At 40.5% G+C, this 25,241-nt stretch overlaps 2 protein-coding genes across 2 annotated transcripts; both read left to right on the plus strand.

The window, feature by feature from the left end:
* The first annotated feature begins 3,184 nt into the window (after nt 1-3,184).
* On the plus strand, nt 3,185-6,724 carry LOC118566330. Its single transcript, XM_036148047.1, has 4 exons — nt 3,185-3,289; nt 3,493-3,673; nt 3,834-4,246; nt 6,687-6,724. Exons 1-4 carry the CDS (start codon nt 3,185-3,187, stop codon nt 6,693-6,695), a joined length of 708 nt encoding a protein of 235 aa, XP_036003940.1. The 3' UTR covers nt 6,696-6,724.
* Nucleotides 6,725-7,045: 321 nt separating this feature from the next.
* On the plus strand, nt 7,046-24,431 carry nubp1 (nucleotide binding protein 1 (MinD homolog, E. coli)). The gene is made up of 10 exons (XM_012873114.3): nt 7,046-7,167; nt 9,031-9,135; nt 9,232-9,365; nt 13,289-13,357; nt 13,460-13,492; nt 13,590-13,680; nt 13,772-13,926; nt 21,456-21,566; nt 22,957-23,143; nt 23,499-24,431. The coding sequence occupies exons 1-10, from the start codon at nt 7,137-7,139 to the stop codon at nt 23,549-23,551; spliced, it is 969 nt and encodes a 322-aa protein (XP_012728568.2). The 5' UTR covers nt 7,046-7,136; the 3' UTR covers nt 23,552-24,431.
* The last annotated feature ends 810 nt before the right edge of the window (nt 24,432-25,241 follow it).

Raw genomic sequence — 25,241 nt, forward strand, 5'->3', positions numbered from 1 at the left:
ATGGAGCTTCTGCTAAATGTTTTTACTCTTCTCAAGGTTGAGAAGCACATCCCAGCTTCTGCTGTGGTCATGGGTGCGGGGATGATGATGTTTAAAACAATTTCTGACAAGACCTCTTCTAGATTGTTCCTCATGAATAACTGGAATAATCCACCCTGAAATACTGAAATAGGTCGACAGCACCACAACAGGCTCTGAACTCTGCTGTAGATGAGGCCGTGTTCTGTCTTACTGGAATATTTCAATCTTATCAGGTGCTAAGCGCTATTTGCACACTTTTTAGCTTTTTGCACACGCTATTTGCACACTTTTAGAAGTGTTGTCGGTACATTCAACTTTATCAGTTAGGTCTTTGATTTGTGTCTTTGTGTTACATGTGAATTCTGAGCCAGTGTCTCACCAAAACAAAAGTATGATTACATAATGACATTAAAGACTCTCGATACTTGATTCTTCATTTTTGATTCAGACTGCGCACCTTCAATATTGGGTCAGCCTTCAGGGTGCTGTGCAGTTTATCTTCAGGAAAGGACCTGCGATGTTCCTCAAACCTGTCCCTCAGCGACAAAGTGGCAGAGACAAGATAGCATGTGAAGGAGAAGCGCTCCCTGATGGGTCCCAGAATAATGTTGCTGATCTACAGTGAGAAGCACACACAATTACATAGAGAACAAATAAATATGTAATTAACTTAATGTTGTTGACACTTTTGCCCTGTGTTGCTTCATGATTTTGGAAATAAATATGTTGCTATTTAGATCACTTCAATTGAAAGGTTATTTGGAATAATTTTCATGGTCATTAAAATCCCTGCAAAAACAGTCGTGATTAGGTGATAGGCTGGAACATAATATGCAACATGACTAGTGAAACATGGACAGTGACAGATGTCTACAACATAAACTAGTTTCTTCTGTAAACACTTTAACAATGCTCAAAACTGAGTACCTGACCCCTCTTTGATCACAAAGTCGTACTGATAATAAAAATCGGGAAGCGGAAAAGGTAATGATGAAGAAGGGATGATGATGGTAACATTACTAACAGGAATACTTATTACCTGATGTTTTTTGGGCTGCCGCTAGTAGTTCCCTTTGATACGGATGCTTTAGTAACTACGTGTTTTTATTACAAGTGATTTTTTTCCCTACCCCTTTTTTATTTAAACCACTAATTTTCCGTCATCCATTTTTCTTGAAAATTTGTGGTTTAAATAACCAACATGCAATAAAGCAAAGAGAAAAAATACGGCAGTTAGCTATTGAAATAAAAATGTATACTGATAGTCAGTTATTGAATAAATGTCTCTATTAATTTTGTTGCATTTATTGGCACACAATTTTATATTTTAGCTACTTTTTGGCACTCTGTTTTATTGAGTGGTTTATTTATTTCTGTATGTGTTCTGAATTATGGCAGGATTGGTCCTCCATACTTTGATAGAGCAGTATGACATATGTGATAATATTGCTGCGTGCATTTACATTTGAGATCTTATCAAACGGAAACAGATTATATTTGGTCTTGATAGTCTTAGAACTTTTCGAAAGAGCACCAGAGCATCAAAATTGAGTTTGGAGTCTAAGATAACCCCTAGATATTTGAACTGAGATATTTCATTGATTTCCTTTTGATTTATATTTACTTGAAATATTTTCTGTTTTTCTATTTAAACAATAGCACACCAAAACGGTTTTTGCATAATTCAACATTAGGCATGCTCTTGCACCCATTGAGATATTCCAATCATCTGCAAAATTAATAATTCTGCAATCTGATAAGGCGCATCTGCTGTTACATAAATGATTGCATCATCTATCTTCATACAGTTGGCAGTTAGCGTCTTTGCAGATTTAATAATTTAGCAGAAGGAGCCAGTATCAATCCTTGAGGTACACCTAGATAACAATTTTACATTGCACGTTTGACACTGTTTATTTTAACACATTGCTCTCTAGATTCATGGTTGGTATTACAGTCATGGGTGAAGTGTTTATCAGATTACTGTTTTCATGTTTAACCGCAAACCGGCATTGACCAAGTGGAAACTAAAGAAGCCATTTACAAAATAAACATCAAACAATATAATTGTAATGTTCTAGCGGCATGGCCAAGTTAGCATTTTTTAAGCAAAGCAGGGAAAACAATGCAAAACGTTTTAACATCACATCCAGCCAGTTAACGTTGTCCAACATTGCACAGTATGTCGGGATCTCCAGGTTTTGCTTATTGATAGTTTTGTGATGAATAATGCTGGTGAATTCAGCGGACACAGAGTTACGTTTTTAAAAGGTTTATTGTGAGGATGAGTAGTGGCAGCTGAGGCAGGCAAGCAGAACAAGACTTGACAGATGAGTAATGGCTGATGGTGCAGGCAGGCAGGGATGAACAGGGGACCAAACGATGTAGGCAGGGACAGACCACAACAGGCGATGTGGACCAGGGAACCACCAGAACAGGCAGAGCGAGCGGCTGAAACTCACGAGGAAACAGGCAGACTTGTGCAGCACGCAGACACAAGCAACTTAATCGAATGAGCCCAGCTAGCTGAGCACACAGGAACTGGTAGAGGAAGGGCACCTCACAAAAGAGGAGATGAGACGTTCTGGCAGTGAGCGGATGACTGAGGCAGGTATATGTGGGCAGGTGAACAGGTGACCAGAGATGACAGTGATTACTTGCAGCAGTTCTGGGTTGTTGTATCTGTGTGTGTTACATTCTGCCTGCTTTCCTTTGTTGCTCTTTCTCGAACCCTCTTGCCACTAGCTCTCTCTCTCTCTCTCCTCAGTTTCTCTCCCAGCTCCTTCTCCCCACCTTTGCTTAATTTACCAATCTTCCCCTGCCTTCGTTCCTGTTCCTCTCCTCACAGTATTTAAGCTCCTCTCATTCTCCACTCACAGCTGGTTTCTCTGCTATGCTCTGTTCTGCTCCGCACTGCTTTCAACTCTACTGCACTGATTCCTGTTGCAACTCCTGTGCCCACTGCTGCTGCCTCTCACCTTGCCTCATCGCTTTCTCGCGTCCCACCCCAGGTTGACGTTTTGGTTTTTGCTCCTGAGTTATCCAGTGTTTTTGGATTTCCTCATCATAAACTCCCTCATAACCGCTCCCTGCCTTGGTCTCTTTGCATTTGGGTCCAACCACAACCTAACCCCTAACCATGACAGAAGAAACCAGCCAGTAGATGGACTCAGCAGAGGCCATCCCAGGTTTCGCAGTGGAAACCATTTTCCGGGATCTAAGAAAGACTTCGGACTCCCTCCCAACACTTAGCTTGCCTTGGTTGCGGGTAAGCATAGCTGATCAAATGTTAGACATTTGGAAGGATAAAACCACACTCCTGTCACTCCTCGGTATAACTGGCCTTATGGAAGATGATCTGAGCCTCCACCCAAACCACCATTCACCTGCTTGCCTGCCTCTCCTGCTGCACCTGCCGCTCCCGCTCCCTCATCACCAGCTGCAGCTTCTCCGCCGTCTGGTTCCTCCCAGCGCAAACACCGCTGCCGCCACAAGAACATCTCCGCCTCCCCTCCTGAGGCTCAGCAAGGTGCCACCATGGGTTCACAGGTGAGTCGGCCCGACGCCGCTGTGGTCTCACCGCCGGGTCGCCCCGACGCCGCCACAGACGAACCGGCTGGTCGTTCTGAAGGCACCACAGCTTCTGCCAGGGGTCAGGCTAAGCTCTCCCCTGTTCCTCGTCGTCTCTGTCACCACCTCCATGACTCACAGCTTGCTCCATATGTAAGACCTGTCTCAAAGACCACTACCTCTCCTGCCAAAGCTCCTCATCTCACTGAGTCTCACCTGTAGGATTTCTTCTATGGGGACAGAGATGACTTTTTCCTCCTTTCACCTGCTTCTGTTCCGTTTTCCGCCCCCCAAGAAAACATCTCTGTGCCAGCCCTTTTACAGGAAGACGCAGCAGTTTCTGCTGCAGAGGATCCGGCTGAACGGGTTCTGCCTGCGAGGGTGCGACGGTCGCTGGTTCTCCAGTCAGTGCTCCAGAGTCTGGCAAGGAGGAGGTCCCGGTGGACTCGCCTCCCGTTTGCTCTCCAGGGTCCTGCGAGGAGGGGGTCTGGGTGGATCCGCCTCCAGCCTGCGCTCCAGTGTCCTTCGAGGTGGGGGTCCTGCTTCGTCGCCGGGGCCGTCCTCCGGGATGCCCGGCAGACATCCTGCCACACCGGGGCCTGCCTCTGCGCCACCGGAACTACTCTGTTTGGACTCTTGGTTCTCCAGTGTTTTTGTGAGTTTTTGGATTTCCTCATTAAACTCACTCATAACCACTCCCTACCTTGGTCTCTCTGCGTTTGGGTCCAACCACAACCTAACCCCTAACCATGACAAAGAGGACAGACTTGCAGGCAGGAAAAACGGGAATCAGGAACACTGCAAGGAGAAGACCAGAACAGGGTAGTACAATGGAGGACCTAATGATGAGTGTGACAAACTGACAGACTATATAGGGGAGGAGACCGAAGAAACAACAGGTGGAGCAACTCAACACATGTGAGAGGAGTAAGACAATTAGGCAAAAGAAGAGGGAGGACAATGACCTGACAGGTGCTGGAGGAGAACAGAATCTAACAGGGAAACATGATGAATGACTAGACATGAGAGAATAACCTAACTAAGGACAGGCAGGCAGACAATAGAAATAAAACTGAACCACCGATAACTTACTAATGTCTACAAGAACAGAAAGCTAACTAGTGACAGAAACTAGAATCTATAGATTCTACAGACAGACTACAGGATCCCCAGGAAGCAGAAGAGTAATCAAATCCCGGTGGATCGTCACAGAGAGAGAATAGGAACTCTCAGAATGAATCCAACCCAAACAGAAAAAAACTTTGAAGTCTAAAAAAAATTAATCTCTGACCACTGGACTTTACTGTATAATATGTAGTGAGAGTACATTTTGTAGCTCACTGTTCCTATCAGCACTGTGTCCATTCAAGGTTGTCACATTGAATGGACATTTTTGGGGGATAGTCTTCAAAACATGCACACATGCATGTGCATACAACCCGACACACACACACAGCTCCCTCTGCTGATTCTTCCAGAAAGCAAATGGTGTTAACGCTGGTTTTGTGTGTCTCAGTGTGGCATTGTTCAATGTGGAATAGCTTAACTTTTTTGCTGAATAACTCAGAGCTCAGACTCTAACCCGAGTCAATCACTGTGTGTGTGTGTGTGTGTGTGTGTGTGTGTGTGTGTGTGTGTGTGTGTGTGTGTGTGTGTGTGTGTGTGTGTGTGTGTGTTGGTGCACACAGTGCTAATGGGCTGCTCTTGCTGAATAGGCAGAATGTGCACAACTTCATGCCTCAACTGAACTTGTCTTTCTAATCACCGCATACTGCTGAACATGTCCAAAAACAGCTGCATTAGGTATATCTAAATGCGCATTCCAATGAGGCTCATTTGTTGGATTGAACCTTTTTAATATAACAACCTTTAAGCAAGTATTAAACATAGTTGTTTTATTAATAATTGAACAATAGATTAATCTTAAATATCATGTTTTCATTAGCTGTGAGATGAAAATCACCATAAAAAACAAAAAATGCTTGAAAACATGGGTCTGTGTGTAATTTATCTATGTAATGTGTTTCACTTAGTGAATTGAGTTACTAAAATCAATACTTTTCAAAAAGTTAAATATATTGAATATGACTGTACAGTACAGTGCAAAAGTTTTATGCCACCACAGGATGTTTTTGTACTCTGGGAAAGCAACCAGGACATCTTACTTGCACTCAAAAAAAATGGAGGACATGCACTTCTTCATGACAATAAAAAAGATGTGTGGACTAAAAAGAGCAATTTGCATGTTGACTGTTGCTGCAAGGAACTATTGATCTGAACAGCTTCCATGAAATCTCAAATTCATCGAACACCTTAAAACTGACTCTAACTTTATTAGGTTATATGTTGAGACGGTGGATGATATCCCACCACACGGCTGAAGCTTGTCATTGTTTGTATGAATACATCTGGGTGGATGGGACAGCACAAAGAAAACATCTCATTACACGGCCTCCACAGTGCAAACAGTACAATGGTGGGGGAGGGTCAGACATGCAAACGCAAAAACGTACAGGCATACAAGGGCATAAAGATCTAAACGTTTACTGGGACCTGCCAGAAATGTGCATGTGCTCTCGTGAAATCTCCCGGCTCTAGTTTAAAACAAACACTTATATACTCCTGTGACACAGGAATATACCGAAGTAAGTAAGCACAATTAGATTACCAAAAACAAGCCTTGGTCATGGAGCTTTTGTATGTTTAAGATGATACTTTGCTTTCCGAAGGAGACACCGCTTAGTTAAAGTTATTCCATTTAGTTTTGCAATCAGGGCTATGTTGTCAAACGAACTGTCTTGTCCTTAATTAGAAACTAACAGAATATATGTATTTATAGTCTTTCCTAACATCTTCATAATCGCTGGATCTTAAATCTACAATGTCAGCTTATGCTCACCATTTGTGATTGGTTTAAATAATATGATTGTGGAATAAAAGTGTGGGGGTGGAGGAATATTATAAATATTAAGCTTTGTTTTTTTGTTTTTTTTTTCCTGAAGCAAATGGTCTTCCACGAAAGGCCAATCTCAATAAAATATGCAGTGATACAACAACGGTCGTTTTCTACTTTGTGATTCTTTTGTTTCTTACAGAACAAGTAACTTTTTCCTACCCTGACTGGACAGTACTGCCCCCTAGTGGACATAGTGGCTACTTTAGACACAGTGATCAACAGGTTTGAAAGAATAAAACAAATGTATGATGCCAAGTTTTTGTTTAATTTATTTTTGATTGATTTCGTAAAAAGTCAAACAACAAAAAATAAAGAAAGATTGTGTATCTAGGCCATGGGACCTCTTATCATCTGCTTATTAAATCAAAACAAACACGTTATCTATGTGTTAACATCTTTGAATTTAGAAGCTATCATCAACAAGTTGGAACAAAAGCACCCGATTTTTTTTATAGAGTTTGATTTTGAAAATTACCAAAAGGAACGGAGATAATTTTTTACTGAAGAAAAATAAGACGGAGCTCCAGGCCGTGCTGCTGTGCGGAACCTTTGAAGGGGAAGGATTTACCAGGAGGACGCTCACGCAACGATGGCAGACGTACCAGAAAACGCTCCGGAACGTGAGGATTAATCTATTATTTATTTATCTGTTAAAACAGTGTGTCGGGTTCTGTATTGGATCTAGTGTGAAACAGTGTTTTAACGTGTGTGGGTGGGGAATGTTTAAAAGTGTTTTTGGGGTTCTATTACCTCCGTGTTTACTCTGAATTAAAAAACGTCATGGCTGGAAGTAGCTTACGTGAGCTGCGTCACTCAGTCCCACATCTATAGGATAACGTTTGAACGCAGGAACATTGACATGAATAATGTTTGTCAATATCTGAACGCACAACTTAATAAGGACGTAAAAGCTACACGTTTATTATCAGGAAAGCGTTAAAGCGATATAATATGAATGTTAACCGGTAGCGCTTGTTACCAGACGTAGGCATCTTGGGCGAACATTTTGAAAGAATATCGGTTTATTTCGAAGCCATAAATTGAATCTTTGATGATTTTTGTGTGAAAGTACCAGAAAAAAATATGCTGCGTCATAATGACGAAAGGCAGTTTTGGTGTACCGTTGTGTAAATAAAATTGATTCTCACTTGACAACTGGATATTATGTGAGCATAAATATCTACGTTATTATTATTATTATTATTATTATTATTATTATTATTATTTAACTGGGTGATGTAAGAATTTACAGCAGCAGGCACATTTGTTGCTGACACTTGTATAATTTGTAAATCAAAAACAAAATTAAAATAGACATTGCTTCCTTGCAGTGGCATTAGTCTTGAAGTCTTTTGAGGGGAAAAAAACACCTTCTAAGTCATGTACCTCTATATTAATGTTGGAGTTTTATTTCTCTAGATTTGACCAAAATCCTAGGTCCTCTGCTATGCTGTTTATTTTTGGATTTGACCTATTTTTTTAGTGCAAGATCCTGGTGATGAACTTAATCAGTTTCCAGTTTTATGGAAGAGCCCGTTAGATTTTTATGTGAGGTCTCGCGGTTTTTCAAAGAGCTCTTGATCGCATACCCTTCAGCAGCGATTCCAGGGCTCTTGGAAGAGAAACAGGCCCACAGCATCATGGATCTTGCACTGTAGTTAGCAGTGGGCATGAGGTGCTTTTCACACGTATGCACCTTTGTTTCGTGCCTAATCCACCCAGGTTGTTTCCTGCTGATGAGCTCAGTCTCATTTAACCATAACGTGGTTACAGTTTAGCTCCCTAGTTCAGGGGATCCAATTTGTTCTAAAAAGTCAGGTAGGAACCCAAAGGACTGAGCTTAAAATGTGGTTCTAAAAATAAAGTAGCCATAGCTTTTGTGCTTTAAACATGGGATGGTTTAGTATTGCTGTGGTTCTTACTAAGAACCTGCTTTTGTGTTTAACAAACCCTATTTGTTTATGATTCTGATGGTAGGACAGGAAGGTTTTAATTCTTGCAACATTCTTAAACAAATAGTTTGCATGTAGATAATCACAGGTCGTTAACGTGACTTGCTGATAAGATGCCAGTTGTCGCTGCAGATCTCCAAAAAGGAGCTTTCTTTGCATCACCTGCCCCTTAATACTACTACTACTAATAATAATAACTTTTATGTCAGGGTGCCTTTCAAGAAACACAAGGTCACCGTATAAAGAGAGAAATGAAACCATCAAGTAAGACAGAAAAACAAGCAATATCAAAACAAGCAATACAACTAGTCAGAAAAATCTAAATTAAACACAACGAGATATAGATGTTCAGCTATATATGCAATTCGGCAGAACAATTCACTCTATGTGGGTTGTTGGAAGAAAAACAGAGATCCTTATTCAGTGCCAATTGTTAATTGAGAGACGGGCCTCAACGTCACGGGGACCACTACTTATAACCCAAACAATGAGAACATGTGTAGCCACTAAACAGACTCTTTATCCCTTTAGACTGCCCAGGCACCTCAAGTGAGCAAGCTGGAAAGTCAGCGTCATGTCAGGGCTGCCCCAACCAGCAACTGTGTGCCTCTGGAGCTACCAAAGCCCCTGATCCTGGTAAAACCTTCCCTGCTATGATATCTGTAAACTCACGTTACTGACCAGTAGTTTTAAAGCTTTACGCCACTAATCCGCATACTTCATTCTCTCCAGCTATTGCAGAAATAGGGGAGAAACTGTCAGTGGTCAAACACAAGATCCTGGTGTTGTCGGGAAAAGGAGGAGTTGGGAAGAGCACCTTCAGTGCTCACCTGGCCCACGCCCTGGCAAGTGACAGCACCAAGGAGGTAATGATGTGTTATCAGTAAGATGTGTTACACTGCAGGGGACAAAACAAACAGATGTTTCATTAGATACACAACTTGAACTTATTGTTTCAATCCCCTTTGCTAAAGAGACATGTAGAATGCAGTTGCACAGTACTTGTATAAAATATGATATACTATCAGTGTGTGCAATGTTAATGTTGCAAAGGGCTGTTCAGAATGCAATTTTGTTTGGCTTTTATACTACAAGCATTAAAAAAATCCTGCTTTGCATGCCAATAATATATTCAGCCTGTTGACTGGAGTTTAATTGCAGTGGATGCTCAATCAGAGTGATAGAACTTAATGAGCTGAAGGTCTTCGATCGGTTGGAAGCTTGATGACAAAAATGAATTCACTCATCTGAACCAGAAGAAGAGTGAGGGGGGGAATGGAAAATGATTGTACCAGATATTGTCATTGAAATATTAAAAAAAATAATGATTACTGTAATGAACAGAGACTGGACCCAAGATTCAACCAGGACAAGATCAGTGACGTTTAAAATAGCGTTTTATTCAAAGGTGTGACCGCGGCAACTCGGAGCACTTCTGCCCGTGCTATGACTGGAAACCCTGGGTTCAGAGACACAGGTTGGTGACCTGTTGGAAGCTGCACGTCTCTGTGCAAGAGCTAGATCACTAACATTAATTTAGAGGGAACCAGGCTGCAGATTGCCGGCTTAAAGCTGGTGAGCAGGGTCGGAGGCTGTGGTCGAAGCCGAGAGGGCAGAGGTCCAGCGGCAGTACAGCGGGGCAATCCAAAGGCGAGGTAAGGTCCGGTCCGGGTCTTACCTGGATGGCTCGAGGGCAATCTGGCACTGCTGTCAGGTCTGTTGGCTGATTTTATACTGTTGAGAACAGGTGGAACCAGTGAGGGATGATTGCATGCAAGGTGGAGTAGGGAAAGTGTGCTGAGTTCTGGATGAGACCAGCACCAGTGCCAAGATCATTACAATTATATTGTTTTAAGAACAGAAAGCAATTTTGTCATTGCATGATTTCATTAAATTTGCAATTCTGATGCGATCCACTAGAGGTCACTTGTGACACAGTTTTGTTCAAGCTTGAAAAAGAAGGGAATAAATGTTCTAAAAAATGTCATTATGATTGTATAGTATTTAATCATAAGAGTAAAACATTATTTGATTAGTTCAAGTTAGTGTTTTAAATAATACTGACTGTTATAAAAACACAAATTAGAAGAAGTTGCAATGAAAATCCAAAGCAAAAAAGATTCTTGCATTTATGTTCCATTTTGTTAAATTAAATGCAGAAAAAGCCCCATCATCTATTTTATTAACAAGCATTTGGCCCTTTCAAGCTGACAAGGTTTTCTAAGGTAATTTGTAGTTGTCCTTAATTTATTCAAAGTTCTCATTGCAGTTTAGGTTGTAATTTGATCTGTTGGGTCGGACCTTCTGCTGACAGCTTATTGTAAGTCACGTGTTGTCCCATGTGTTTTCCTATCATGTTTTAATGCAAAAAAAAAAACTTGATTTAAGATGAAAATCCAAAACAGATTAAAAGGGGTAGTTTAGCATTGGTTAAATGGTGTGTTGTCCACAATATGCATGCATTAAGGTTTTTTTTTACTAATCACTGAAACTGCTTCAGTGCAAAATTCCAAAACCAGGTTGGGTCCGATCAAAGCAGTAGCCAATAGAGGAAATTAAATTTTATTGGTTCTTGTTGATATAGTCGAGGAACTGCCAGCACACAATATCTTTCTTGTTTTACCTGCAGGAAAAAAACAAGCCAAATTCCGCCCACATAGGAAAACCGAAACCAAAAGTTTTGGACATCTGGAGACTGCGACTGTAGACTCAGTGACTAGATTTACTTAATAAATGCAGCGTTTCCGATGCCAACAGGTTCAACACACCCTTTATCCGTTCTTGGGTGTTGGCTTACAAAAAGTGCTCATGTGATTTATTAGAAATGCTTTTGTGGTAGTTGAGTGAAAACAGATGCCAACCAATACGAGTCACGTTTCAAAAAATCTGTTTGGTTAAACCCAACGGTCACATTCTCACTGCTCTGTAAAAAAATAGATATTCCTAACCTCCATAGAAGTGCGTTCTACTACTTCTATGGAGTAGCAGATTGACCGTGAAGTATTGCATTAGAAAGGGTTGCTGGAAACGGCAAAATTCTAAATTATTTAGTTTTTGCAAAAAATTTAGCTTTTTTTGCAGCTTTTTTTTTTTTTTTTTTCTTTAACTCACTTGAGATGCGCAAAACGGGAGCTAGAAACAATGTCTTGAATTTGTTGCTGGTGGCTAAGGGTAGTCAGTTGAGCTCAGATTAAAGAGCGGTGGCATGTGCTCTGTTACGCTGACTGAAGACCAGACGCGCCACCACGTTCTAAACCATCTGCAGAGGTTTCCCAGAACAGGCGGGGAGACCAGTTAGGAGGGCATTGCAGTAGTGGAGGTGGAAAATGACAGTAGACTACACCAGGAGCTGGATGGCCTGTTGTGTTAGGTTAGCCTGGCCAGCCAGACTAACGTTTGCCTCTCATCGATACTGCTAAAGTTTGCTGTATAGCAAAGTGAAACTGGCTGGCCCGGCTAGGGTTAGGTACTACCTGTTTATTTGTTTTTTTTTTAATGTCTTACAGTGAAAAGCAGCATGGAAGTAGCATGATCTTTAAAGGTCAGCCGGTCGTCGATCATGAAAGCCAAGTTTATAGTTACCTTTGGGTCGAGCAATAGATACACTGCAAAAACAGAACAAAAAATAAGTAAAATCTTCTTGAAATGAGTGTATTTGTCCTTGATTTGAGCAGGTAAAATAAGATGATCTGCCAATGGAATAAGATTTATGGACTTAAAATAGGAACAACTCATCTCCATCATCTTATTTCAAGTGCAGTATATCTAATTATCTTATTTCAGGGGTCAAAATACTAATTCCCATGGCAGGTAATCTTATTTACCTGCTCAAATCAAAGACTAATACACTCGTTTCAAAATTGTACTTATTTTAGTTCTGTATGGAATATGGATTCAGTTTGGATGCAGATATTGTGGTGTATGGTCAGTGGGCCTAGAAAGACAAATGTTTCAGCTTTAGAGAGGTTTAATTGGTGGCGATGGGCTTTCATTCATGTTGAAATGTTAGACCGGTGCTGAAACTGCGTGGTCGTCAGGTGGAGATGTCCGATACAGCGGGGTATCGTCAGCATTGCAGTGGTGCAAGCAGCCATGTGACTGGATGATACGGCCCAGAGATGATGTTTATAAAGCAAAGACAAGAGCTCCCAGTACTAAGCCTTGGGGGACCCTTGTGGCAAAGTGCTGCACCTCAAAAGTGAGGAGAATTAATTTATGTAGCAGCTTTCTAGTCATGCTGATCAGTCGAGCCAGGTTAAGCCATTCAGACATTCATACACCGATACACAGATCAGCTTGGGGCTGATCTGAAATCTAATCCACAGCTTTCCAATAGTAAGGTGATTACGCTATCAGTTGAGCTACAGTCACTAAGATCCACAGGAGCATGCAGAAGCTTGTTTTTTTCAAACAGGAAAAAATAGAAATCATAAATTTGCAACTGTCTACTGTGGCTACAGGTTCTTCCAGGAACCGTGTATGCTGCAACGACTCGATGCAATCTGCTGGGTTTCCTTGGATAGAAATCTTTTTAACCACTCTGTCTGTTTGACTTGACTCTGTAAAGTGTCTTGAGTTGCAATGTGTTGCAAATTGGCGCTATATAAATAAACTGAATTGAACTGAAACTATGCAGTAGCCCCTGAGAAGCAGGGTTAGCCATACCCGTTTTAGAGTTGTCTAACTACAAACAGTAAATATAAGCATATGATCAGACTTTTCCTGCACAGACTATATCTATAACACTGCGCGCATTACACTTTTCTTTCTTCTGTTTTGCTGTTTTTAGGTTGCGCTGCTGGATGTGGATATCTGTGGGCCATCCATTCCCAGGATCATGGGCCTCGAGGGAGAGCAGGTATGATGCGTGCAATTGGGACTCGGCAATCAAGGAGAACATGCTTGGAAAAATGTGTTTTGCTTTCATTTGAGTGGGTGTGTGATCTGATTTTCAATGTAGGTTCATCAGAGTGGCTCTGGCTGGTCTCCTGTGGTGAGTCACACCAACCCATGCTTCAGTTATATTGTTTTTAAAGGAATGCATGTGATATAAATGACTTATTTTGCTTCTGTGTGCGTGTTTGTTGCAGTATGTGGATGACAACCTGGCAGTTATGTCTATTGGCTTCCTTCTCAGTAGTCCTGATGATGCGGTGATCTGGAGAGGACCCAAGAAAAATGGTGGGCTAATTTACTGAGTTTTGTGCATTCAGTGTGGATTTTTATGCTTTCCAAATCTAACACTGCAGTTTGTTGGTTTGTCCCCATTCAGGAATGATCAAGCAGTTTTTACGGGACGTCGACTGGGGAGAACTTGATTACCTCGTCATAGACACTCCACCCGGCACGTCTGATGAACACTTGTCAATTGTTCAGTACCTCGGCTCCACCAATGTAGATGGAGCAGTCATCATCACCACACCACAGGTACACAAATACTTACTCAAGCGGGTTTTGTTAGAGCTTATACAGTGCTTTAAAAACGTTTATGGTCCCTTTTGTGTTTTCCTATCTCTTTGCTTGTAGGTTGTAAAAAGTTAGTTTTAACCAAGTTTATTGCTCGCTTTCATGAACTCTGCTTTCCAAAATATACTGACATTTGAGTATGAAATTAACATTTCTGCCATCCAGCTGTGAAAGCTTAGAGAGTAAGGTAATGTTAGAGCCTTTTAACATTTCAATCTGAAACTAAGATGATTAAACAACCTTTATTGGGCTTTATCAAATCCCATAAAATGAAAGTTTGATATCGATAGAAACAGAACAACACTTTTTTTCTTCTGCTTTTAGTTGTGTGAACGACATAAATTTCCCTTCAATATTATAAATTGCTTATATATATATATATATATATATATATATATATATATATATATATATATATATATATATATATATATATATATATATATATAATGGGAATTTTAGTTTATCCACCTAAAATGACGGAAATTGTCAAAGTGGGAAAAAAAATGCATTGCTGTTTTGTAGTGAAGCTTAACAGGATAACACCAAATTAATTAAAGCTATTTGCAAACCCTTTTACTGTTTTAGTAAGGGTTTGTTAAACTTTTTTACTGTTACGATAAAAAAAACAATGCAATTTTCAGCTTTTCTCCTGCACGGCTTAGAAAGATCACCGCTACTTTGATTTTGATGTTGGTTTCACAGAAAACAGACATTTTGGTCGATACTGCAGATGTTTGTGAGTCTCTGAACCCCATGTGGTCCCGTGATGGCTTGTTTCCCCAGTGTAGACACCTTCACGGTCCACAGGAAAAGAGGAAGATAAACCCGGGGGAGCTTGGTACATAGCTGTGTTGGCCCCTGTTGTGATGGAGGCAGTTCCTTAATGCCTGTAAAAGTCTCACATTTGACGTGGCCTTCAACTTACAGTCTGGTTTTATCCAACATAGCTAAAAGCACAGCAAGAGGCACAGAATGAACGAGATGAATAAGTGATTGAAGCTGTGTGTGAATCAAATCAGGAAATTATTTTAGGGCAACAGTTTCAAAGAAAAATAAAGACTATATTTAAAACATATATTATCCTGCGTTTTAATCCAGAGCGGAATACTTTTGCAATGTGGAAACGGAGTGGCTCTCCTCCACGCTCTCTTTGATCTGACTGTAGACAGGTTTCAGGATGAGGCAGCTGCCTGTGAGACAGCACTTGGAGAAATGGGAAGGGGCTCATGGCAGCACCTCAAGACAGTGACTACGAAATGATGGAAAGTCACCAGTAACAGACAAAAAAGTCGCTAGTCGCTTTTTTGAAAAGGGTCGCTAGAGTTGTCTGAAAAGTTGCTAGATCGGCAGCAGTGACTTGGGGCGTCCTCCAATTAAAAGTATTTCCACCACTGGCCTTGCACTTCGCGTCACACATGTTGCAGCGAGTGTAATCTCCATCACAACTTGAAAAGTGGAGCCAATACTTTTGAGCGCTTTCTACCAGCCGTGCTCGCTTTGTTGATTGGACCTGCGGCTACTGATGTCATCACGCTATTGGGCGTGCAATGTTGTGTTCATGACCGGCATGGAAAATTCCCCTCACTTCCACTCCCTCAGTGTCACAGTGATGGGTTTAGGTACCGAAACATGGTACCATTTGATTTTACATGAATCTGTACTCTTAGTACCTCTAAACGTACCAAAATCGGTACCCATCTCTATTTGATTTGTAACCAAAACATTAACAAAACAGCAAAGGAGTCACAACTTATCAAGGGTTTGCTAAAGCAAATATTCAGCAATCACAAAAAAAGAGAGTCCTGACACCATCTGGCAATGTTTTTGTGAATTTTAAACCACAGCTTTTGTTCTACTTAATATTTACCTACTGTACAGCACAGTAGTCCTCAGAGATTGGACTTTGTGTATAAGTTCCAGTCAGATACAATTCTGGTCAAAAGTTGACACATACTCATGATGAACATGCATGGTGTGATCATTGTTGACTTTTAAGGATGCATTTCAACTGTACTTTTCTCAGGCTCGATTGATAATGCAGCAAACAATGTAAAGGCATTCAAGGCAAATGTGGCTAATAATAGCACAGGTTATGGTGGAGCGGACAATTCCAGGTAGGAACTGGTATTTAAACTTACTCTGCTGCTTTTGTTGATCACTAAAGAAAATAATATGCAAAATTGTACAGGGCTGCTGCTGAGTATATTTGCATGGACCAGATCCTTGTTAGCACTGTACAAAATATGTTTTGTATGCACCAGATCCATTTTTGTTTTGAAACGAAACAATAAACACAAGTTATTTATTTATTATTTTAGTTTATTATGATTATTTATCCACTGTGATTTATTTATTATTATTGGCCTAATCCTACTTTGCTACTAAAGGCCCATTTTTACCCCGGTTTAAGATTTGACAATAAATGAGGAATCATTGATCAGAGGTAGAACGATTTAAATACATATTTAATTCATAGAAATTAAATATGGAGACAGAGTACATACCATTTACAAGATGTTGTTCTCACCGCGGTGGATAAGTCTGTCTGTCTGAAGTAAGTTTTACCAAGACATTCCTTTTATCAACTTTAAACTCCTCCTACATGGCTCAGAGGGAGGATGACTGACCCCCTCTCCTGCTGACCACCCCCTCAGGACAATAAAACTCCATGTTTATCTTACGCTGGAGCAGGGAAAAGACAGACCCAACTCTGCTTTCCTCAGTAACCCCAACTAAGATATATTTTTAATTCTCAACACCGCTCAGTAGTAGGATTTATGTGTATCATCAGCAAATTGACAGGCAAATGGAAGCGCACAGTGCCGCACTAAAGATAAGCAAATATAATAAAATAATTGCATTAATGAATAAAAGAAATGTACCTCCATAGATCATATTAACACTTATATTATTAGTTTTATCTTGATGACTCTGCCACATTGGGTCTCAGAGTACAGTGGATAAGAGCTTTGTAGACTAGTGCCAGCAGAACCATCTCTGGTTAAGCGCAGGGGAGAAAAAAAGAAACTGGTGGTGGACTTTTGCAGGAGCAGACCCACCTGACTGACACAGATGAACATCCAGGTAACTGATGTTGAGATAGTGGACAGTTTTAAGCACCTGGGTGTTCACATGAATATTAAACTGAACTGGAGTCGAAACAGTAATGCTCTTTACAGGAAGGGCCAGAGAAGACTTTACCTGCTGAGGAGACTGAGGTCTTTTGGAGTGAAAAAGACCTTTTTGACTATCTGGCATCAGCCATATTCTATGGTGTGGTCTGTTGAGCAGCAGGTTATCTATAGCAGAGAGGAAGCAGCGCTGTCCTTGGATGCCCCCATGCCCCAATGCAGGAGGTGTGTGGGAAGGACAGTGAGAAAAATAGCACAATTGGTGGACAAAGTCTCCCACCCCATGCATGTCGCCGTTGTAGAGCTGGAGAGCTTTTTCAATGACAGACAGCTGCATCCTACATGCTCAAAGGAGAGTTCATACAGCTCCTACATCCCAGCAGCTGTGCAAGCTTGATATCTATTTAGCTGATATCTATTTACACACCTTTTGGCTTCTATGGGAGTATTTCATAATCATGCATATTGCATTTTTTCCGGATCTTTCTGTAAATTGGCTGCTGTTTGTCTTTTATTTTAACTGGAACATTGCATTTTTACCTGTATATGTCTTACTATTTATTCTTAATTGTACAGTATTTTTTTTCCTTTTCTGATGAGGTCTTTCTCTTTTTTTTGGAGCTTAACTTTACACATTGGGATTTTCCCGATTGTGGGACAATTATTGTAGATATTTCTATTATATTCTAATCTACTGTTTTACCAAACAGGGAAGTGACATTTAAATAATATATTTCTCTAAACACTGGCTGTATTGTCCCCCTACTACCTTAATGGAGGAAGTTCAAGTTCTGCCATAGTGTAATTAATCATGTGTTTTGCTCTTAACTAAAAACAACTCTGTGTCTTCAAAAAATGTTGCTGGGCTATCAAAAATTATATTGAGTATTTTTCTAAGTATCATGATCAAATTCTAACCTAACCAGCCAGATTGATAATGTGCAGCACTCTACGTTCTGCACTATATCAACCTTGGACTGCTCCCATTGAATCCGTTTGGTAAAAAGTGCAGAACTCTCCAAGCTGATTGGGTGAAGCGACATATTGTGCCCGCCTACCAAAGGTTGGTTTTATCCAATCCCCGGTATCAAATTAAAAGGTAAGCAGCAGACGTCATGCAAAACCACAAGAAGGTAATCTAGTCAAGGAAGTTCTTGCTGTTCCTCTTTCAAAGAAGAAATCGTGGATTGTTACAGAACAGATGTGATAGCAGCAGCTATGTGTGCGTCCTCTTGCACTGCCATGTTTATGTTGGTTTGCATATGTCCCGCCTTAAACCACAACACTGCAACATGATTGGCCCGAACCGTTTTTGGTTCAGAGACAAACAGTTGAAGCCGGAGGGGGACAAGATGGATTCTTCTGGTACTGCTATCCTACCATCTTCCAATTTATGATATGCTTGAGCCTGGTTGGTTCCTAGGTTGTATTTGCATATGTCAACCAATTTCATTTTTGGATCAGCTGTTTGAAATTTGTAAAATAACAAAAATAATTTCAAAATATCATCTCAGGTTTTGGAAACGATAAAAATGTTTCCTGAATTGCTCCAACATCAATCCTAAGTAACCAGTTTAAATCTGTTGTACCTGTCCTGCCTAAATTACAGGTTAAATATTCAGCTAGAAATATGCCAGCAGTTTGTTGATAGGTGCAAATAAAAAAACCTAAAAAGCATGATGTCTAGGTGAAGGTGAAGCTTGTAAAAGGAATGTATCTCAATGTTAGTTTGGCTGGTGTGTATATTTATGTATAAATATAAAAACGTGTGTGTGTCTTTGGGCGTGTTAGAGACTACATAAATTCCAACTCGTTCACACAATTATTTTTAAAACCATTTCTGTTTGTTGCATTACCCCATCATGAAAAAGTATTGTTTTAAGTTACACGCATGAATATTATAATAATTTCTAAAATGTGTATATATGTAATTCTGAACATAACTATAGATCCCAGCATCCAGTGTTGTTAATAAGAAATTTCTCCCGTCTTTTGTTTTTACTTTTTGGTTTTGTCATGTTTGAATATTTCAATATAAAGTTTTAGCCTCAGACAGAATTTGAAACTGGATTTAAGTATTTTTATTCAGCTCATCTGATTTAATTTATTAAGGGATAATGCTATCGAAAGCATCCAGGTTTTTTTGTGAAACATAACTGACACCTAGTAAAATTGTTAATTAAATCAAGAAGTCACTTCAATAGGACCTGCCAGACAACATGAAGTAGGCTGAAATATCTCAAAAAGCAACACACCTTGGTCTAATCTAAAGAAATTCAGGAACAGAGAAAGTTTGAAAAGGGTAAAAAAAAGAGAAAGAAAAGTATTTCTAAAGGGCCCCACATATGTGCGTGGACTCTGTGTGGACTCCACACATACAGATACATGCAGAGCTTAATTATTACGACTCTGTACACGGTGTCACACTATAAACTTCTGGCGGCGAGAAGTCTTTACATAAAACTGTTTTATATGTGACACCAAGCTTGATACACTGAGCTGCTCCAAGTAGGCGGTCACAAGGATGGTCCCTCTCTGTTCTCACTGACAGGTGGGAGTCTGCTGGAAAAGAAACGGCTCTAGGTGCTCAGCTAGCTAATCACACATTTTACCATCCGGTCCGCCGCTTTGTCACACTGGAAGAAAGTGTGGGAATTGTAGGAATTTGCCACAAAAAATTTAGGCAATAGACTCTGAAGGGTAAAACGTCTGCAGAGAGTCAGCGAGAAGTCCGCGCAGCTTAAAAGTATGCACACATAGTACGCCTGAGTATGTGGGAGCTTTATAAAGGCTTTGAATTCCAGCAAACCACCTGAGAGCCATTACTAGAGAAAACAACATTAGTGATGACCTTCAACAACTTATCCAGGAAGACCACAAAACACTATATATAGTACTCCGGGCCTCATCTGCCCCATGTAGGGTCCATTTTCCTGATACAGTCATATAAGACAGAAAAAAATGGCATTCATAGGAGAGTTCCTCAGTGAGAACCACTGCTGACCCAAAAAGACCACTAATGAGACCAAATTGTATCATTTTGAGAAGTGTGGGTAAAACCAACCCAACATTTCAGGAAAAACATCATGCCTCTAGTGGCTGTGTGATGGTCCGGAGTTGCTCAGCTGCTTCGGGACTTGAACGACTTGTTTTAGTTGAGGTATTCATGAATTCTGCTTTCTAGCAGGAAATCCTGAAGGAGAACATCCACATTATGACCTTAACCCCCGCCAGACTATTGTTATGATTTAAAGCACACCAGCAAGTCCTCCTCGAAATGGCCCAGCAAAATCATCATGAAGGTTTTGGGGTGGTCTAGTCAAAGTCCCGACTTAAATCTAATTGCAAGATTGTGCCGTGACCTTAAACAACGCATTCCTGCTCAAACCAACCAGTTATTAGGTTTACTCTGTCCACACAGGGGGACGCATTTGTTTGGCTAATTTCTTGCGTTTAAAAATTAAATTGTTTTAAAACTGGATCTTTTTCTTTAGTCAGCCTGTCTTTAGCTGGATCTGACTTAATTAAGGGGAAAAGCCAAAAGAATCTGTAAGAGGGGTAAATACTTTCCTAATGCACTGCATGTTTCCTGTCTTTACATAGTATGTTTGTAGACATAAAATGTGCTAAACGTATAAATTATCAGTGAAAGCGTTTTAATGTAGAACTGTCCTGAAAAAAACCGAGGCCGCATCGGTCAGCCTATAACGAGCGGCTGTAAATTAGTAAGCCTACTTCCTGCTCCAGCAGGATTTATACGGGCTGTGGATTTGTTGATATGAACCCCAGAGTAGAGCAGTATCTAAAAGGGAAATGGGCGGGGGAATACAAAAGTATGCTTTGTTGTTTTGTTCTAGATAGGAAGCGTTGACAACGACTGTCCTTCCAGCCAGTCCGTGCCACAAATTAAGACAAATGTTCCCGAATGTTTATTTGAGATTATAGAGCTGCTTCTCTCGGGCTTCTGGCTATGAACAGGCAGGTGCACGGTTGAGTTTCTGTTGCTTTAGGTGTAATGTTGTTTTTGGAAAAGGTTTTCTGCTACCTAAATGCTTTCAACTGTGACACCGGACCACAGCCTAAAAACTTCCTCATTCCTCAGGTTATCGCCTAACCATTTGCAGACAAACACCACACTGGAATTACCCTTTAAAAAAAAAAAAAAGGAAAGGCATGTTATTGTTAGGCGAATATTTAGCCTGTTGCTTTCTTTATAAACTATTTTGATATCTTCATGCGTGCAATCCTTTATTATTCTTTTATCTGCTGTCATTTCCTGAGCCCCCATTCCTGTCTTCATTTTTTTTCCCCTCCTTCTTGCCTAAATGTATCTCTCCCTTTCTTTCCCCTCCATAGGAGGTGTCCTTGCAGGACGTTCGAAAGGAGATCCGGTTCTGCCAGAAGGTTAAGCTGCCCATCATCGGGGTGGTGGAGAACATGAGCGGCTTCGTGTGTCCCAAATGCAAGGTTGCTGGCAAATGTTTTTAAAAGTGCGATGAATGAAACTGGACGCAGGAAGAAAATGTTTGTTGGAGGAACAAACGATTGTAATGACAACTGAGGTGAACGGGCGCAGGAATGAGGAACTGCGTTCCTCGAGTGGAACCACACGATTCTAGGCTAAAATGCCCTGTTTCTCCATCTCGCATTGAGCACAGTCTCTGCTTATTTCGATTAGGCCCCACTGCAAAGATTTCACAACAAATGTACCCCTGGAATCCATATTTAGTTGTCGTGTAATGTCTGTATTTTTATATACTTTTTATGTATTTGGCTTTACTCATTTCCATTATGTGTATTTCTGTTGGAAAACCTGAAGTTTAGCCTTAGCCACTATTCTGAGATTTTCTGCCAGCCAGAAATCATTTCCCATGAAGCTATAGCTGAGATTTGGTAATAATCCAACAACAAACAGCCTACTGTGCTAACTGTGCTGGCGTGAGATCATTTAAGCCTGAGGTCATGGGTCTCACTCTCAACTGGTTGTTCACTGAAGGAAGGGAGTGAGTCAAAGCTATTGAAGGTACTTGCAGTGTGGTGATCAAGTATCATGCTTGATTTTTGCAATTATGAATGCCTGAGCACCAAATGTGTAGTGTAGCACAGCTGCTTTGTTGCTTTGAAGTTTTTCTTTTACAACTAAACAACAAACTGGGCGGGAGTCACGACGGTTGATGCTCTTTGCAGGAAGGGGCAGAGCAGACTGAGATTTGTTTGGAAGTGTAGGAGGCGCTATTGAAGACCAAAGTCGTTGACTCTGGTGACAGCAGCCATTTACGTTACGGCTGCTTATCTGCAGCTGAGCAGAAACTGTAGATGAGCTCATCGGGAAGTCCAGCGGAGTTCAGGGAGTGCCCCCTCGTCTTTGTGCAAATGTGGAAAGAGAACATAACTGTTGGACGCTGTTGCAGGATGCTGTTGCAGGAAGCTGTCGCAGCGTCATTCCCAATCCTTTTCCCCCAGCAGCTGTTTGACTTTAGAACCATCGCTACTCCCAACAAACACAATGGGTTATTTACATCCCTGTTGTCTTTTTCTAAATAGTCTTAGTGTTTTTCATGCATGCATAAATATACATACACATTTTGCACATTACCAGAAATCAGCCTTCTCAGTTGCACACTTGTTTTATTTTTTTGGATTATGTACTTTTTTAACAACTAATAACTGTACTATACTTTTTTCTGTTGTTGTAAATCAGCCTGTACCGCACAGTCTCCTATTCTTACTCTTAATTTTAGATTTTTTAACCTTCTTGGGTGTCTGCCTGCTTCCATTTCCGTTTCAGTTTGCTGCTGGTACGCCTGCATTTCCCCACTGAGGGATAATAAGTGGCGTTTCTTTTCTATTCCAATAGAACACATCGCAGATTTTCGCTCCCACCACCGGCGGCGCCGAGAAAATGTGTGCAGACCTAAATCTACCGCTGTTAGGCAAAGTGCCCCTTGACCCGAGGATAGGACGGAGCTGCGATGAGGGCAAGTCTTTCCTCAACGAGGTGCCCGACTCTCCTGCAGCCGAGGTCTACCGTAGGATTGTGCAAAGTGAGTTCACTTTTAATGCCCAAATGTCCTTTCTTTCATAACTTTGTGGCTTTGTTTTGATGCCCACTCAGTCACATTCCCTTTTCTAGCGAAGTCCCTTTTTTTTGATGACTTGTTGGTTGAGCTGCTCTAATTCCTGATTAGATGTATTGAAAGAAGAAGTATCCACTTTGCAAATGGGAAGCAGACAACTAAAGAGGAAGAAAAAGAGTTGTATCAAAATTCAATAAGTTTAGGTTCAGCATAAAATGAACTCTATGGAATTGTGGGTTGTGTAAGTCGTGCTTCACAGTAAATACTCGCACACCACGTGTTCAGCGGGTTTATCTGATATATTTTCTTTTTCATCTCCTAGGTGTCCAGGACTACTGCTCCAACAGAGCGACTGATGTGCAAAATGCCACCTGATCCCTCCCCTGTTGGACCTCCAAAATGGGGGCAGATTAAAAGACTGTGGTAGAAACCTGGGGACGCATGGTAAAGCTCCTGAGACCGACATCAGAGTGCTGAGTTTTGTCAGAACTATTCTCAGCAAAAACTTTCTTTATTGTCAGAAACTTTGATGCTTTTTTTATGGAGTTGAGCTGACGTCACTGGGCTGTGCTTCCTCTCCCTAACACAGATGTGTCAGGCAAAAGCGCTGAATGTAACAAATCTGACCAACGAAGCTGAATAAATACTAACTAAATCTAATTCCACTTTATTACAAAGAGTTAAAGTTTATCCCAATAAGAAAAATTTCAGATCAATATGTGCAAAATGATCCTACTGAAAATATGAATCTGTGTAAAAAATACCACATACTTTAATTGATATTTTTCTTTGATTAAAATGATGCTTTGATATAATGAACTTGTTAAGTGTTTTTACATCAGTTTATAGAGGTATCTCATTCAGGTGGGCTTCTAAAGAAGAAAAGTTTCATTGTGAAGCAAAACTTGAAGTATTTTCATTTTCCGGAATTCTTAAAAAATCTTACAATTTCACTTTTATTACTTAACAAGTACAAATACACCTAGATTTTTTTTTTTTTTCATGCCAGGTCTTAAATACTTTCATTTACGTCTGAAATGTATAAGTTTCCTTATTGTTTCTACAATATTTTATTTCCTAGTTTAGAGAAATGTGCTGAAAGCTTCTGTTGTATGATTTATAGCCCTGGCTGAGGAATATGTGTGTTACTGTGTTTGTCACACTATGATTAACCTAAAAGACCGTGATGCCAAGAAGCTAATCATTTACCCTGAGACAATTTCAGCCTGCAAATATAAAAAAAATCTTTATTTTTTAAACAGACTGGCTTATTGCATGATTAGAAGATTGAAATCCAGAGGTGTTATCATCTACCAGCTCCTGAGTTATGGGAAAGTATATTTAACAAGGTTAATGCCTGAAGACAAGGTTTTCAGTGGTTGGCTTAAACTTATTATCATTTTTCTGAAACTTACTACATGCTGTAGGAAAGCATTGAAGGTATGTGGAAAAATACTGGAACCATGCTGAAAAGCCCCATTTTAAGTTGACAAAGTTAGATTTAAGTTACTTGAGTTACCAATTACCCACGACCCTATGATGGATTAAACGTGTCAGAAAATGGATGGATGGATGGAGTTACCAATTAGGTTAGTTATTATGGGATTTGATTACATTATTTTCCACAATTAAAATAGGTCTTAAATGTAAATTTAAAAGTTTCTTTTGGGCACGCTTGTGGCGCAGCAGGTAGCCCGACCCATATACGGAGGCCTTAGTCCTCGACGCGGTCGACCCGGGTTTGAACCCGACCTGCGGTCCTTTGCCGCATGTCTCTCCCCCTCTTCCATCCCCCTTCCTGTCAGCCTACTTTTAGAAAAAGCGAGCCACTAGATCTGCGAAAAAGTTTAAAGAAAAAAAAAGTTTATTTTGGTGTTTAAAAAGTTGTAAAAAAAAAACAACAAAAAAAACTTTGTTTTCAAACAGATTACATCAGAAGTCTCATCATCGTTCAGGTGACCAAGTACTCCTCTCACACCAAGAAATAGCTTCTAACGACCCAAGACAGTGGCGGGTGGGTCATTGATTAGCATCTGATGTCCTTTAAAAACAGCAGCGCTCCAAC

Source organism: Fundulus heteroclitus, chromosome 16 (genome assembly GCF_011125445.2).
Source record: "Fundulus heteroclitus isolate FHET01 chromosome 16, MU-UCD_Fhet_4.1, whole genome shotgun sequence".
Lineage (NCBI taxonomy): Eukaryota > Metazoa > Chordata > Actinopteri > Cyprinodontiformes > Fundulidae > Fundulus > Fundulus heteroclitus.